Genomic DNA, 16,022 nt, shown 5'->3' with positions numbered 1-16,022 from the left:
AAGCTGCTTAGAATCTCTGTAGTTCTACGAGCTGTGGCCCCACCTGTCCTCAGCATGTCCAACTCGTGCCTAGCATGCCCCCATGCCGGGGCTTTTGAGGGGGTCTTTGAAAGGCAGTATTGCAATACCTATGGCCAGTGGAATTCTCCCCACATCAGATCTAGGCCTTTTGGAGACCTTTTACACTGCTCAGGCTCTTTTATCCAACACAAAGGGACCATAGTAGGGTTGAAGTTCTCACCCCAGTAACAGAACACAGGCTAATCTGAGATTAATCAGATTGACTAAGTGGGGGCCTGGAAAAAGTGGTCATGTTGGTACAAATCTCTACAGGGGACAGAAGGAAAGGAATCAGAAGCATGTATCTGCCCTCATGAGTCTCTTTCGACCCCACTTTCCACACTATTCTCACCCCCCTGTTCTGCAGGGCACTTCCCTCTCCAGCTTGAGGAGAGCTCTCTGGGGAGAGGGAACTCCTCATTTGCTTCTTTCCTATCTCTTCTCTTGTATCTCTGAGAAAGAGACCAGCACTTTGGTGGGGAAGAAGAAGATGGAGAAGAACTCTTCTCTCGTGTTACACATCTAAGGCCCCCATCACACCCACCTGATTATCCATCCCAATGTGAGTGTCAGACTGCTGAAAGCAAACAGTTCCAACACAACTGAACTGCATGAGCAGCTCTTTATTGTAAACAGGAGAGCACAGGCTCTCAGTCTATTCTCTTGCCTGCTGCATCAACAAAGTGCTGAATAAAGACCCAATAATGGCTCCCTGTTTAAACAAATCAGGAAAGAGCAGGAGCCCTGTAAGTGCCAGGAACCCAATACTAATCCATTGTGAGTTTGGAGCCCTATCACAGGACATTAATCTATTCCATCCATCCATGGCCCCCTTCATTGCAGTATCTGAGCACTTACCAACATTAATTAATTTACCCTTACAATCCCTCTGTGAGGTAGGGATCTTAGCCTTGGAGAAAGATTAAGTGACTTGCCCATGGGAGCTGTGTAGAAGCTGGTTTCTTTTTCATGGCAAGCATGGGAGATCACCAAGCGGCTCAAAATATATTCTATTATTGCAACATGTTCCATGTGGTAAGTGTGCACATAATGGCAAAGCTGAAGGGAACTAAAGCAAAAAAGCATGATGGAGCAATACAGAGAAATGACAGGGGAGGGGAGAAAGCAAAATGATGACACAGACATTAATTTAAAGTACCTTCAATTTTGCAGTCAAATCTAGCAGCACTTCCTTCCACAACTTCTATGTCCAGGATTGTTTTAGTAAAATATGGCTTTACATGGGGTTTTTCCTCTGCCACTGCTTCAAGGAAAGCCCTGGCAGCATCATCTAGAGAAAGTAAAGGAGGGTTAGTTATTTTGAAATTCCCTAGAAATGAGGTTGGGGTTTTTTAAATAACCAAATAATTGCAGAAAGCAGCTTTTTTTCCCCCCATTACGCTTAATGCTATAAAACTAATGGAATAGTGAGACTATGTCACCCTTTTGCGCTAGTCTTTAACAGCCAGCCAAAGATTCAGACTATCAAACAGAATGAGTTATGTACACATAGCAAAGTGCAACATAACGTAATTTCGTATTCTTTCCTTGTATTTGTCTATGACCATTTCCTGGCAATTAGGCTGACTTAGATGCCCAAAGTTCACATGTAAGCACCCAAACAAATGGCCTGATTTTCTGAGGGGTTGCCATCCACAGTAAGTTACATGGCAGCTGCTGCATACTGGACTCCTGAAAAAGAGGTCATTTATTAAGGTCTCTAAATACAGATTTGGGTGCCTAGCTTTAGGCACATGTATTTGAAAATTTTGGCCTTGTCTGAGAAGCCCTGGCACCATTGTGCATGGAGGTACATAGAATACTGCCTGCACTCCACTCCTAAACACAGAATACTGCTGTTATTTGTATGAGAACTAAATACACCCCTTGCAAAATATTATATAGTGGACACACACACACACAATATATATATATATATATATAAAAAGCAAACACTCTCCAAAGCTGATTTAAGTAGAGCTGACAAATGTGCCTTTATTACTTGGCATTACAGCAAGCACTTTCTGCCTCCCAATATGTGCAGTGAAGCATTCTGAGCAATAGACCAATCCTGATAGGTGCATGCATACGCGCATGTACACACACACACACACACACACACACTCTTAATGATGCAACTTTGCTAGTTTCCAACAGTCTTTAGGATTTTGTTTGGTTTTATATGACAGATGCCATTTAAAAGGTTTTCTATCATTAAACTCTTTGTTCAGACTTGGTAGAGGACATTGTATAGATAAAATTGTTACTACCTTTTACAATTCAGTGCAGTTCCTTACCATCCAGGTCTACTTTATCTGTATTTACAGGACTGGTAGGTGAGCTTGTAGAGGACTTCCTTCCACTCAGACCAGAAATCATTGCCATGGAGGATAGTCTCCCTATGGCTCGGACAGCATGACCTGTTTTCTGAAACATAACACAGAGGCTTCTCATCAGTTTAACCTAATGGGTACACATCTTTTCTGTAGCAGGAAGACTGTGGACAAATGACTTAGGGCCTGATCCAAAGGCTATGGGAGTCAATGGACAGACTCTTTAATAAGTCATTCTATTGTTCTAGATTAGAGAGACAGGCCTGAGCTGCCAAGTTCAGATGCAGCTATAAACTTCCACAAAGGATTCAGACACAAGGTTCATCACTGTTCTTAAAAGAGGATGAAATGCATCCCTTTGCAGTGGGTCAGCACTAAACCTATGAACCAGAGAATGCCTCAAATTAAAGCTTACATAGGGCTTAGATGGCAGATAGGCCTTGTGTTGGCCCTCTCTATGGGGCTGAACTTCACCCAAAATGAGTAACCAGCTAGTGTGAAATGAATGAGCAAGTGCCATCTGAAAGTTAGAAAAATTTAACTTGGCAAGCCTCTGAAATGACAGGATATTAGCTAATGCAAATGCTAAAAGATGTTGATATGATAGACTCTATAGTATAGATAGTAAGTGTAATATCCTTTGTAAGGTTTGTATAGGCACCTGACAACATTTATAAATAGGGATGTATATGGTGTAGAAAGTATATGATGAAAATATATTGCTCAGTATTTTGTAAGCTGGTCAAAAGATTTGATCCAGGCCACTATGCATCTGCTACTCCATCCACGAGAACAGCCCAGATGGAGCCCCTACAGTGGCTCCAGCATCAAGGAAACAGAAGGACGGGGACAAAACGTTTCAATGAAAATTAATTAAGCCATCTGATGGGGGATTCATGAATGTCTTAAAAGAACAGTAAAAGATCTCGGTGCCCAGAGAAGATGGGACTCTCTGGATTAGGAAAACAAATCCCCCTACAATAAAAGTGTCTTTCTGGTCAGCTCCATTAGGGGCCCAATTATTCCTGGCCCTACTGTGAGTGTGGAGGGGGGTGCAAGGTTCCATGCAAAAGAAGTTTCCTCCTCCAAGGACCCTCATACGCAGGGACAGGGAAAATCCCTACTTAGAATCAAAGCCTTTTAGTAGCCTTGTGATAGCACTTGTGACATTTATGCACCAACACCTCTGCTACTGCCCATGCATTAAATTAGCAATAAAAAACACAGCTGCTCTACTGCAGCTGTGCACTGGCTGCAACTGGATTTTCATTAGCAGCAGAAGCCTTCTGTAATGATACGTCTCAGAATTACAGAAGCTAGGACTGGAAGAGACCTATTAGGGCATCTAGCCCACTTCCTTGCCCTCTTTATTACCTGCCATTTTCTTCTGGCCATATATTTCTTCATCCTATCTTTGGAAAGTTTTTTGGCTTCCATGTTTTTGGTGTCTTTTTGCAGCCAAGGATGCTGAAGACATTGAGTACAATCTAAGCGGCTCCTGTTTTTATGTAAAGAGACTAAGTCAGTGTTGCCAATACACAGGATAGAACCGATTTGCTTTTATGTTAGTTTCCCCTTTTCTTTTTTAAGCAGTAGATCTCTACGTACTTTACTAAACTAGCCTTAATGGGACAGCTGCTTACTAGCTGTGGTTACTTGCTGTCTGTTACACTCGCTATCTATGACCAGTTTAACAGATTTTGAAGGCTTTTTATGGGGAAGGCTAAACACTGTAAAAATGTTAATAAAATATTGTCAAAAAAGAGCCATACATTATAGCCACAGCATAATCATCTCTGCTACAATGCCTCCAAAACCCTGCTTGCTGATCATGCCTTAGCAGGTGATGAACAGTGACCGTTCCTCTTCCTCTTTTTACTCTCTTCCTAACTTTCCTATTCCTGCCATGCCTCATCTTACCTCTCCCACCCATTAAATAAAATTTAACAAATACACGTCTAACAAAGCTGTGACAGTTCATCTCTGTAGTCACTTGCTTATAACTTATAAATATATAACACTTTGTTTTGTATCATTTAGATAGTAAGCCCTCCAAGACAGGAACTGTCTCTTCCCTAGGTATGTTCAATGTTCACAGCAATGGGGCCTTAATCTTGACTGGAGTCTTTGGGCACTATTATAATATAAATGTTTGCTACTATTAATAAAAAGGGTGGTGGCCCATGGCTTTTGTGAAACTGAGCTTTATGAGAGTCATAGGAAATGTATTGTCATGTCAGAGCCATCCACTCAAGGGCATCACATTTAAAAACAACTGAGAAAATTAAAACAAAATCCTATTACAATCCACTCAGATCAAGAAGCAGCATTCATGCTGGGATCTTTAGCTCCCATGTGCTACATCGTTATATTAATGATGATCACTCAAACCACAAAGTACAACTCCATGGGATGCATTTGGCATATGAGTCCATCCCTGAGGGAAAGAAGTGAAAAGAATGAGCAGACACTTAAAGTGCTCCATTCCAGTCTGTGCAGCGTCACGTGAATGATGGCTGAGGTGATGAACACAAAGACACAGAGTGTTGGAGCATTCAGAGCTCCTTATTCATTGCTGCCCAAGCTGTTTGTAAAAAAGGATATTCAGAGCGTGGGGGCACAAGGTGTACAAGTTCAATTAAATATGAAAGTGCAAAATATGTCAAGTTCAACAGCTTTACTTCATATCCTTCTTTAGCAGATTGCTGATAAAGTCCTTGGCATCATCAGAGATTTCATCAAAAGCTTCATCATCAAAGTCCCAGGTTGCTGAGGTAACATTGGCTAAAGTTTCATTGTCATTGTCTCCCATGAAAGGAGAAAGTCCACTGACCCTGGGGATAAAAAAAACAACAACCCACAAAACAGTGTCAGTCTTTAAATGAGCACAGATAACAGTTAACATCCTTGTGACAGCTCTTTGCTTTCTGAAAATCTGTATCAGTAGAAGTCGCATGTCAACTTAAAATAATATACTTGAAAGTTGATATACAGGCAAAATAAATGGGAAGAGGACTAGAATTTAAATCCCCAAAGCTAAAAGAGAAAGATTCTCCTCTTTCTTATACCTCCCTCATTTTGGGGAGAGACAACAGCAGTTAGGTAAAGATGAAGTGGAAAGACTTTGGTACCATAATAATTTGCTACATAGAAAGTTCAGTTCTCCTCAGATAATGACTATGCAAAGATGATACTGTACCTCAGCAGGTCTGCTTCTTGTGTATATTCAAAGTTATATTTGCTAACTTTAGTGACAGAAATAACATTTTAGTGCTTTTTACTCCTCATGCTCAGGCAAGGCCAACATAGCTAGAAGCGAGAGCTGGATCCTGTCCCTTCTCATGCATTAACAAAGTTCTTTTCTAAAAATTCCAGTTATAATGGTGCAACCTCACTCTAGGCAATGGAATTGCACAAATGTATCTGCAGACATAATTTGGCTTTCAGATCTGTTATTACTGATGCTAATGCATGAGAAGGAAATAACATAGCTAGTTTCTCATATGTGAGGTTGAGTTTGCAGGGCTGGCAGTTAGAAGAAATATCTTGGTACTGAGCAAATTTGATCTGTTGTCACTGAGGGAGAGACACACACAAACATGGGACCTCCACCTCATCATGCCATTTTTACAGAATATCTTTTCAGAGTAGAGCAGCACTTTAGGTGACAGACACTATAACCCAATGTAAGCTATGTAAGTGGTGATAACTCAATATTATTGCATCTAGAAATCAGCTGTGGAAAGGTCAAAGAAGGCCTATAATAATCCATTTCTATAAACTTATAGCAACATCAAGAACAGAAATGGGCCCAAGCTGCAAAGTTCTGATCCTGATCTGACCTCTTCCAAAGTTCAGGAACATTCAGTTTGACCCTTTTCAGAAATAAGCCACAGAGGTCAGATCTGGATCAGGATCCAGTCTTTTCCAGAGTTCAGGGTTGTTCAAATCCTAGTTTTGGCTCATCGCTAATAAGAGGAAGCACTAGGATTCAAACATTTTTCCAAAACCTCTGTTTTGTACATGGTAAACTAAACGGGCAGCTGTGTTAATCCAACCACTGGGGGAAGCAAGGAACTGTCTAGAATGTTTGTTTTTAAATTGTGGGGCAGACATGGTTATCCGGGAGATGCAAGGACCTGAGTAGTTAATTTTTTCTTGTTTCTTCAAGGTATCCAGTGTATGCTGGTCCAATTCCCTGGGGAGCTCAACCCTGTCCCCTTGTGGCCTAAGGTAGGGTGGGTGGGAGGAGATTAGTCCCAGAATCCCTGCTCTCTCCCCGTGCCCCCATCCCAGTATGCTCAGCACTGAGCCACCATCCTACTGCTGGCCAGCTCTCATGGGAACTGCACAGCCTCGCGAGAACTCCCCCCCTTTCTATCACTCTCACTTCCCCCATGACTGCACTGGGAATCAACATGGCAGGGACAGCATGCATAGGCCTGGCCCCACAGTAAAGGCCTCACACAACTGTGTGCACACACATGCACATAGAGGGGGCAGAACCAATGAACACAAGTTGCCGCTCCAGGTGTTGGGATTCAAATGGGATGTGTGTGAGCCTCCTCCCGCCCCAGCTGCTCATGTGGGGATTTTCTCCTTTCCTCTGAGGTCCAAACTGCGCACCATCTGGGTACCCTTGTGCCAAAGGGGCACATATGGGACATGAATCTCCGAAGGGAGGTGCAGCAAAAAAAGTTTGGGAACTTCTGGTCTAGAATAGTCCATTGAAAGACAGGGTACATCATTATAGGTCAGTACATCGCCAGCTGCCTGTAACTGTGCCCAATGGAGTCTCTTCATTCTGGGAATCAAGTAAACATATCATCATTACCATGGTCTCTTAGTGCTTACCCTCATGACTGACATTCACAGAAAGTGAAAGCAGACAAGGCTGTCATTGTTGCTTAAGAGGATATAAATACTGTTGTCATAATCCACTGAATGCTTTGGTGTCCCTTCAAGTGTCAGGAAGTGGGCATGAACCCTAGAGACTCCTATGCCGCTGTCAGAGAATAGTAACTTTTGGTTACTACCAGCAAGGGCTAGATTCAAGCTAGTGAACAAGGGATGAAGGTTCTGTCCCACTAATGTATCAAAGTTGCCCAGACTCCCATGACAGTTGCTTTGTTGCCCTTCACTAGCTCTGATTTATCATGGTATGGAAATTCTTTTTTTTTTTTTTAAAGCACACAATTCAATTAAAAACACTCTTAAGAATGTAGCTGTGTCGGTCCCAGGATATTAGAGAGACCAGGTGGGTGAAGTATTATCTTTTACTGGACCAACTTCTGTTGGTGAGAGAGCTGAGTTTTCAAAAGCTTATCTCTCTCACCAGCATAAGTTGGTCCAAATAAAGATATTACCTCACCCTCCTTGTCATACTTAAGAATGTTATTTCAAGACAGGTTGCCTTTCATTTCGTTTAAATAGTTGCTAACTAACTGCTGTTTAAAACAATTACCACTAGAGGGCAACTCTGTCCAGGCTATTATTTTTCAATATGCTTGGACTCCATGTCTTTACAAAAACTAGATTAATTTGAGGAAGAGGCACTAGGAAAGGAAAGAATCTTAAAACACTAGATTGAGCTTTAGGGCAAACAACTTGGGATCAAGCCCTCACAATGCCTTTTATATACCTATAGTTTAAAACAAAGGTTATAGATTGATTTGTGTTTTGTATATGGTCGAGTAAACAATGAACAATTCATTTACAAAATGTGAAGGCCACTGTGTATCAAGCTACTCACAGTGACTCGAACATGCCACTGCTGCATATTAGAAAAATGAGGCAGTAAAAGAATAGGAGTGAATTGGGGCACTGATCCACATTAGGTAACACAAGAAACATTTATTGTATTTGGATTTCATGATCTCCACCCCAGTTCTGTGTGCTATTCAGAGCGGATCATTCAACAGGACAGAACTTCCTTCTTCCACCATAAAAGGCATCCCGGACTGGTCATCGCACATTATAAAAGGAAGCCTTCAAGGATGTACTTGCCCTTCACTCAGCAGCCCAGCAGCTGCAGCATAGGACTGAAGGGCACTTTGACAAGTCCCCTTAATTAATGAGCAGATGTGAAGGAAAGAAGGGTCACAAGTACCAAAACTCTATAACGCAGTACTGTATGGGACAGTCCTGGATTGGCAGGGGGTTGGACTAAGGATATAATAATATGCCTTTCATCTTCAACATCTGATATACCCCACCTAAAATTTTGACCTAGAGAGAACCAGAGAGACCTAGAGAGAACTATACAGACTCAATTCTGTAAGGTGCTCTCAGGCTCAGATCCCAGAAAGAACCTAAGTACATGAATAACTTTAAGCATGTGAGCAGTCCCATTGAAGTCAATGGGACTACTTTTGTTCTTAAAATTAAACATGCGCTCAAGTGCTTTGTTGACTCAGAGCCACAATGCTCCACATCTATGGATGAAACAGCCACCTTTGTTGGCTCTTTCTGCGCCCTGACCATTTCAACCTCCTTTTTATGCAGTCAGACAGACTCCAACAATATCACTGCTCCTGAACAAAACAAAATGAGGTGGAACTCACTGGGTTTTAAAAACACTCTGGATTGAAATATGTGAAGTCATCTCTAAATATATTGTTTACAGAATTCAGAGTAGCAGCCGTGTTAGTCTGTATCCGCAAAAAGAACAGGAGTATTTGTGGCACCTTAGAGACTAACAAATTTATTAGAGCATAAGCTTTCGTGGGCTACAGCCCACTTCTTCGGATGCAGCACTTGAAGAATGAACGATCAGGCCCAGCAAAACTGTGCTGAAAGACCCACTATCCTTCAAGAACTGCTTCTGTCCATACATTCTAAAGATTCTAGACTTATTATATTATACAGAATTATTAACAGCCCGCACAAAAGAGTTGTGCTACTCCCCTTTGTCACTAACAACTCCATCCAAAATTTGGTACAAAAACTGCTCCCAAGGGTTGTGCTGTCATAAGTAAACTGGAAAATATCCACTCTTTGTAGCCCCATTCCCTCACACAAAGGTACCACTAAATATTTTACTGCCCCTGGAAGTTGCCTGTAACAAAGTCTAGTATCTCATACAGTACCTAGCTAGTTTTCTAAATGTCTATATGTGAGGTGGAGGCATGAGCCCCAGAGGGGAAGTAGTAAAACAAAATGAGCAGATGTATTTGCTCCTTATTTGAGAAATGTTTTATTCTCTTAATTTACACCATGTCAGGTACACTCAGATACTACACTGAAGGGCATCTTTACAAGTGTGTACAATACTATATGAATGTGTAATAAGACCTATGAAAACTGGAAGATTAATGTGTGAAAAAGTGACAATGTAAAATGACATCTTACTTCAAATATCTGTTCCGTCTTTTACACATATCTGTTTACTAGCTAAGACAAGTTTTCACTCCTTGTAGCACTGCAAAGCCAGTATGGCCGCTGGTAGAATGAAATAGATTCTATTCTGCCTTCATGCTTCATCAGCAAATGTCATTAGATAAGTTACTGATGCAGAATCTCTGGCCCTGATTAAGCAAAGTACTCAAGGATGAGCTTAAGTCCATTCCTGCTCAACAAAGCATTTCAGCATGTGCCTAAGTCTCATCAAAGTCACTGTTATTAAGAGGCCATGTAAGAGGCAGAAAAAACTCATCTTGTTTCAGGAGGAGTCTGCGATTCCAAATCTGCCACCACACTATCATTGTTACACAGTCTCTTTTCTGACTATAACTGTACCATAAGTGAAATTAGCTCCCAACCAGCACTTATTCAGCAGATCAATACAACTGATGCAGGGGTAATAATTTCACACAAATTAAGTGTTCCTGAACGATTTCTTCTTGAAAAAAATACTTGTGTGGTCATTGCAGGGGGAATCCCACTCTCCATCAATACTTGATTGCAAATATGACCTTTGTACAATCTCCACAAATAATATTACACAAATTATTTCACGGAGTGACAGACACAGGCAGGCCCATTTCAGTGAGATTAGAACTTTTTGCCACTATGCAAAAGACTTGATTTTTCATGCCTGGTTTATCAGTTCCAATACTAGTAGGGGCTGGGAGAGCTGTAGAGATAATGCCCTGTGGAGAGATAGCAACTTTATTGTTCTGCAGCAACTTCTCAGGCCTAACTAAGGGTAATGGTGGGTGAAGTGATATTCTCCTGCAGAGTGCTTGGAGGCTCAGGGTAAGACTGATGGAAGTTGGGAGAGAAAAAAGTAAGTTTTTAGAAAAAAATGGAGTGGGTGACATATAGGAATGTTTGGTAAACTCTAAAATGCATTCATTTGAATGGATTTATTATGCATTTACTGTACTTAGTAAATTACATGTAGCAGCCCATTGTACATTAAGCAACCAAAACGCTCTCCTCTATTCTGTGCTTCCAAACACTATTTCAAAATACTGTTGTTTAAAACTCAATCAAGTTTTCCTACTTCTGGACCTTCCATGATGTTGAGAATTTACTAGGCCACAATAACTGTTCCTTTACTCCCGAGTTAAAGTGTGAGTCAGCTGATTTGCATTGGGAATACTTGTAAGGAAGGCCATATCTTTGTATGTATTCAGAAAACAAAGAAAAATTGGCAGCTAATGGATGCAGTACCCACAAGCTCTTGTCCTTATCACAGAACTTCTTGACCTGGGGACTCAATTGTTCCTTTCTTAATAGCCATTTAAAGTAATAAATGCCTAGCAATTGATTTGATGGATTATGGAAACAATTTCCTTTTAGGAATGCGAAAGCTAAGTGATAAAAATGAGCTGCGTGCGCCCAGGAAAATTAATTTTGAGTTTAAGCTATGATCTTATTATTAGACAAATATCAGGCTGTTTACTGAAAACATTTTTCCAGCTACTTAACCAGGCATCTTTCTGGCATCCCAAGCACAATTTGTTTAAAAAGTCTTTTGCAATTTCCATTTTTAAGGAAAGGACTGAGATATTTTACTCTCTTGACAATGCTCAGTATTTATGTACCTGTTCTTGGAAGATCCTGAGTGCCTATATTTATAGACATTAAGACCAGAAGGAACCATTCGATCATCTAGCCTGAGCTCCTGCACAACACATGCCATAGAATTTCATCCAGTAATTCCTGCAGTAAGACCATGACTAATCAAAGGAAATTGAGCATGCTCAGTGCCTCACACAATCACTCACTGAGCATTGCCTGCCATGCTCAGCATCTCCCATGATTGGACCTCAAGGATGCTGAGTTCCACTTTACAACCCTTTCAACATATTGTCAGTGACAAATGAGCAAAACTGACTAACTATTAGAATGAATCAAATACACTGGTTCTAGTAGCCCTAGCCAGTAATTTGAAGTAAATACACTTAGGTGAACATGATCATAACTAAGGCTGCAAGTTTGTCACAGAGGTCATGGAAGTCACGGATTCCATGACTTTCCGTGACCTCCGTGACTTCTGCTGTGCCCAGTGTGCCTGGCTCAAGAGCATCTCAGGGAGCCCCTGCACCAGTCGCTGCTAAGGGAGTCTCGGGCCACCGCATCCCCCCGCCCAGCAGCAGCAGAGTTTAGGTGTGGGAGGGGACATGGGGTTGGGGCACTGGATGGGGTGAGGTGGGCTCTGGGTGGTGCTTACCTGGGGGGCTCCCCGGAAGCGGCGACATCCCCCTGACTCAGCTCCTAGGCAGAGGCATGGCCAGACAGTCTGCGTGCTGCCTCCGCCTGCAGGCACCACCGCGGTTCTTGGCCAATGAGATCTGTGAAGCCAGCGCTCTGGGTGGAGGCAGCGCGCAGTGCTTCCTGGCCATGCCTCTGCCTAGGAGCTAAGCAAGTGGGGATGTCACCACTTCCAGGGAGCCCTGTAGGTAAGCGCCGTCCAGAGCCTGCCTCACCCCATCCTGTGCTCCAACCCCCGTCCCCTCCCACATCCAAACTCTGCTGCTGTGGGGGCAAGGGAAGGCATGAAGCCAGGTAGGGAGCCTACCAGCCCCACCAACTCCCCCCAGCACCAGCGGGGGTCCCAGGCCACGCACCCCTCCCACGCCCCTCATCACCCATGGGGGGTCCTGGGCCACGTGCCGCCACCCTTCCCCAGCACCTATGGCACCCCCGGGTAGCTTCCACAAGTTTTAGTCAGGGATATATCATAAAAGTCATGGACAGGTCACAGGCCGTGAATTTTTCTTTACTGCCCATGACCTGTCCGCGACTTTTACTAAAAATACCTATGGCTAAAACGTAGCCTTAATCATATCATCACAGGAGGTCAGACGGTAATTTAGCTTTTGTAGCTACAATATGAAATCAGCTGATGCTTTCAGTCCATTTCCTAGTGAACATAACCTTACATTACAAAAACTCCATCACAGTTGGCACTAACTGGCTCCAGTGTTGGAAATCTCAGGAGAGATACCAAGAATGGAATGGACCATGGAGACCTGGGGTTGGTTTCTTCAGAACAGGTTAAAGGCACAAGTGTCAGGCAAGTGAGAAAACCCAACTAATTCTCTTTCATTTTGAAAAACACTCACAACACTCGAGGATTCTTTACTGGTTCTATCTAAAGAACATGCAGTGCACTTTCAGCTTCAGAATTAGCTATCCTTAAGTCTTTACTGTTGACCTGGGCCAGATTTAAACCAGTGACCTAAATGTATCCAGTTACCAATGCCCTGAATCATTCCATACCAGTTCAAAAAGAAAACAATGGAGCAAGATCTTTCTACCAACCCAAGTGCCCTACAATAAGGCAATGGAAGCAATGATCAATCACAAATTAATAAAGGATGGAATCTGAGAGCTAGTCTCAGGAGATTATGAAGGTCAGGTGAGCACATGTACAGTGTTCTGTCAACTGCAGAACGATCCTGAAAAAAAGATTCATGGTAAAATTCCATATGAAGTATTGGAAATCCAAACCAATCTATACCGCAGTGGAAAGTTATGATTTCACCGAGATCAGGTACTTTAAAAGGATATAGCACAAATGGGACTAATAAAGTGAGCTGAATTACTGGCAGTAAGTGGAGAAGTGAATCAGCAACTGTAAATCCATGCCTGCTTTATCCTGATGTCTGGGCACCAAAAAGACAAATGGTATTGCATCTTGTAATAATGTGTATACACAACTGACTTCTTAACCTGAATTTTGGTATTGAAATAATAATAGAATTTTAAAAGAGTTTTATGTTACTGAATGTTAGCAATACAGCTGTCCAAAAGGGTTCATCAGAAAAGAACCAAGAATAGTAAAAATAAACAAAAATTCTGTAGTGCCTGGAAGACTAAATGGCATATAGACAGCTGGAAAGAATTCATCAGGGTTATGCTTCAATTAGACAACGGTTATTATAAATGCAAAGAGAAACCCTGAAAATAGACATAAATGGAGATGATTCACACAACCCATAGTTTTTGTGGCATGTTACTTCAAAGTCAATACATTAACTGAAGATGATGGGACAAGAAGTAGAACAGGACAGTAAGTGAGATCAAACAGGAAGACAAACAGTAAGATATAGATACAATGGAGGAAATGTAAAGAACAAAAACAATTATGTAGTGACTGGAGTGAATGATTTATTTGGGATGATTAGGGAGGACTGAACATGAATAGCATGGAAAAATAAAAACTAACTGGAGGGCAGTGCTATATAAGTGCCAAGCATAATCAGTGTTACATGGCAGCTGTCCTCACCAAGGAAGGAGAGAAATTGTGTAAGGGAGTATTACTACAGAACATGCAACAAGAATAGTAGGAAATTAAGGAAAATATAGGCGATGAATGTCCAGAAAAACGTCCCAACAGCAAGATCTATCAGACAATGGAATAACTGTATTAATTTATTTCTATTGCAGTACTGCCTAGGAGCTTCAGCCATGGAAGAGGACCCCCTTGTGCTAGGCACTGTACAAATACAGAATAAAGAGACAGTCTCTGCCCCAAAAGAGTTTACAATCTAAATGTAAGACAAGAGACAGATAGGCAGGCAGAAGAGTACAAGGAATCAATGAGATAGTATTGGTCAACATGAAAGATAGTGGCTTCGGCACCCCAGCAGCCACGTAAATGGTAGAAATCCCTTTGCTTGAGACATTTAAAAGTGACGTTGACATCACACTGGAAATCAGACTGTGACAGAGCATCCTTGGTGTTGGTGCTGGATTAGAGAAAAGAAATAAGGAGTTCTCCCCCTTTGGGGGCCCCATGAAAAAAGCTGGGCTGGTCAGAGTCCTGGTGTTCTGGAGAGCACAAGAACTGCTTCATCCATATCGCCAAGGCCACAGATGACCCAAAAGGTGTGAGGAGGAAGCAGAACTGTGGTATTATCGCCCACATCTCTGCACGTGCTCCTGGAATTAAGTATGCTGGGGAAGCTGGGTGCACCATTCCCAATGATAGTGCAGCGTTTACACTTCAGTCGGCGTGCCCAGAAACTACAAGAGGGATTGTGCCAAAGGCCTTTGAAATAGTGAGGCTCTGCATTGCAACCTTGAGTTTGTATATCGCCAGTTCAGTCTATGCAGAGAAAAGTCCTACACTGGCGGAGGGAGATTAACTGATTATTATTACATACTCTTGGCTGAGTTCCAGCTGCACCCAGCTCTGTACAAGACATCAAGGAAGACACAGTCCCTTCCTTAAGGAGTTTATAATTTAAACAGATAACATTGGGCACAACAGCAAAACAACAGTGGGAAACTGTGCTCCTTGTCTTTCTTTTGGTTGGGTGAGAGGCACATCAAGTGAGAGTTGTAGTTGTTCGATGATACCCTGTATGGGTCCAGTGTGGCGTGGTAGGTGACAACTAGGGATGTGAGGGTGGAGGGAGTTTTATTTCTGTATTGAAGCAGGTTCTCTTGGGGTATCTGGGTGGCCCGTTCCATGATGCGATCTGCTTCTCTGGAGTGTCCTTGTTTGGTGAAGGTGACTTTGAGTGTTTTCATGTGTATATCCTGGACTTTCTCCTCAAAACATATTTTGTGATATCTGAGTGCGTGGCTGTATATAACAGATTTCTTGGTGTGTTTGGGATGATTACTGGATCTATGAAGGTAGCATAGTGATCTGTGAGTTTCAAATATATAGTTGTCTGTAGGGTTCCATTTTTGAAGCTGATCATGGTGTCTAGAAAGTTGATGCTGATGTGGGACTGTTCCAGAGAGTTTAATAGGTTTATTACAACAATCTGTAACTCATTAACAATCCCACCCCCCCCAACTACTCTCCATATGCCTCCTGCCCCGTTCCTTTCTTTCTTTTGACTGGAGAGGTGTTAATGGGCCACTTCACCTTGAATGTCACTTTGAAACGTGTTAACTACCTATGCTAAACAATCTGCTTTATTGTGTATTTAGCAGTGAATTAGGGCTTGTCTACATTACCCGCTGGATCGAGGGGCAGTGATCAATCCAGTCGGGGTCAATTTATCGCATCTAGTCTAGACGCGATAAATCAACCGCTGAGCACTCTCCCGTCGACTCCAGTACTCCACCAGGGTGAGAGGCGCAGGTGGAGTTGATAGGAGAGCGTCAGCCGTCGATTTACCGCAATGAAGACACCACAATAAGTAGATCTAAGTCCGTCGACTTCAGCTACGTTATTCATGTAGCTGAAGTTGCGTAACTTAGATCGATCCCCACACA

At 42.3% G+C, this 16,022-nt stretch overlaps 1 protein-coding gene across 4 annotated transcripts in view; it reads right to left on the bottom strand.

Moving 5' to 3' along the window:
- MYLK (myosin light chain kinase) overlaps positions 1-16,022 on the bottom strand; it is a 305,994-nt gene that overhangs the window by 2,651 nt on the left and 287,321 nt on the right. For all 4 annotated transcript variants that reach the window (XM_054044298.1, XM_054044297.1, XM_054044296.1 and 1 more), the window contains 4 exons: positions 5,075-5,227; positions 3,768-3,891; positions 2,358-2,487; positions 1,220-1,351 (listed from right to left, as the gene is read on the bottom strand). In XM_054044298.1, the coding sequence (XP_053900273.1) occupies positions 1,220-1,351; positions 2,358-2,487; positions 3,768-3,891; positions 5,075-5,227 (539 nt within the window). The remainder of the gene's footprint in view (positions 1-1,219; positions 1,352-2,357; positions 2,488-3,767; positions 3,892-5,074; positions 5,228-16,022) is intronic.

The sequence above is a fragment of the Malaclemys terrapin genome, chromosome 11 (genome assembly GCF_027887155.1).
Source record: "Malaclemys terrapin pileata isolate rMalTer1 chromosome 11, rMalTer1.hap1, whole genome shotgun sequence".
Taxonomy (NCBI): domain Eukaryota; kingdom Metazoa; phylum Chordata; order Testudines; family Emydidae; genus Malaclemys; species Malaclemys terrapin.
The sequence above is the reverse complement of the archived record's forward strand: the minus strand, read 5'-3'. Positions and strand labels throughout refer to the sequence as shown.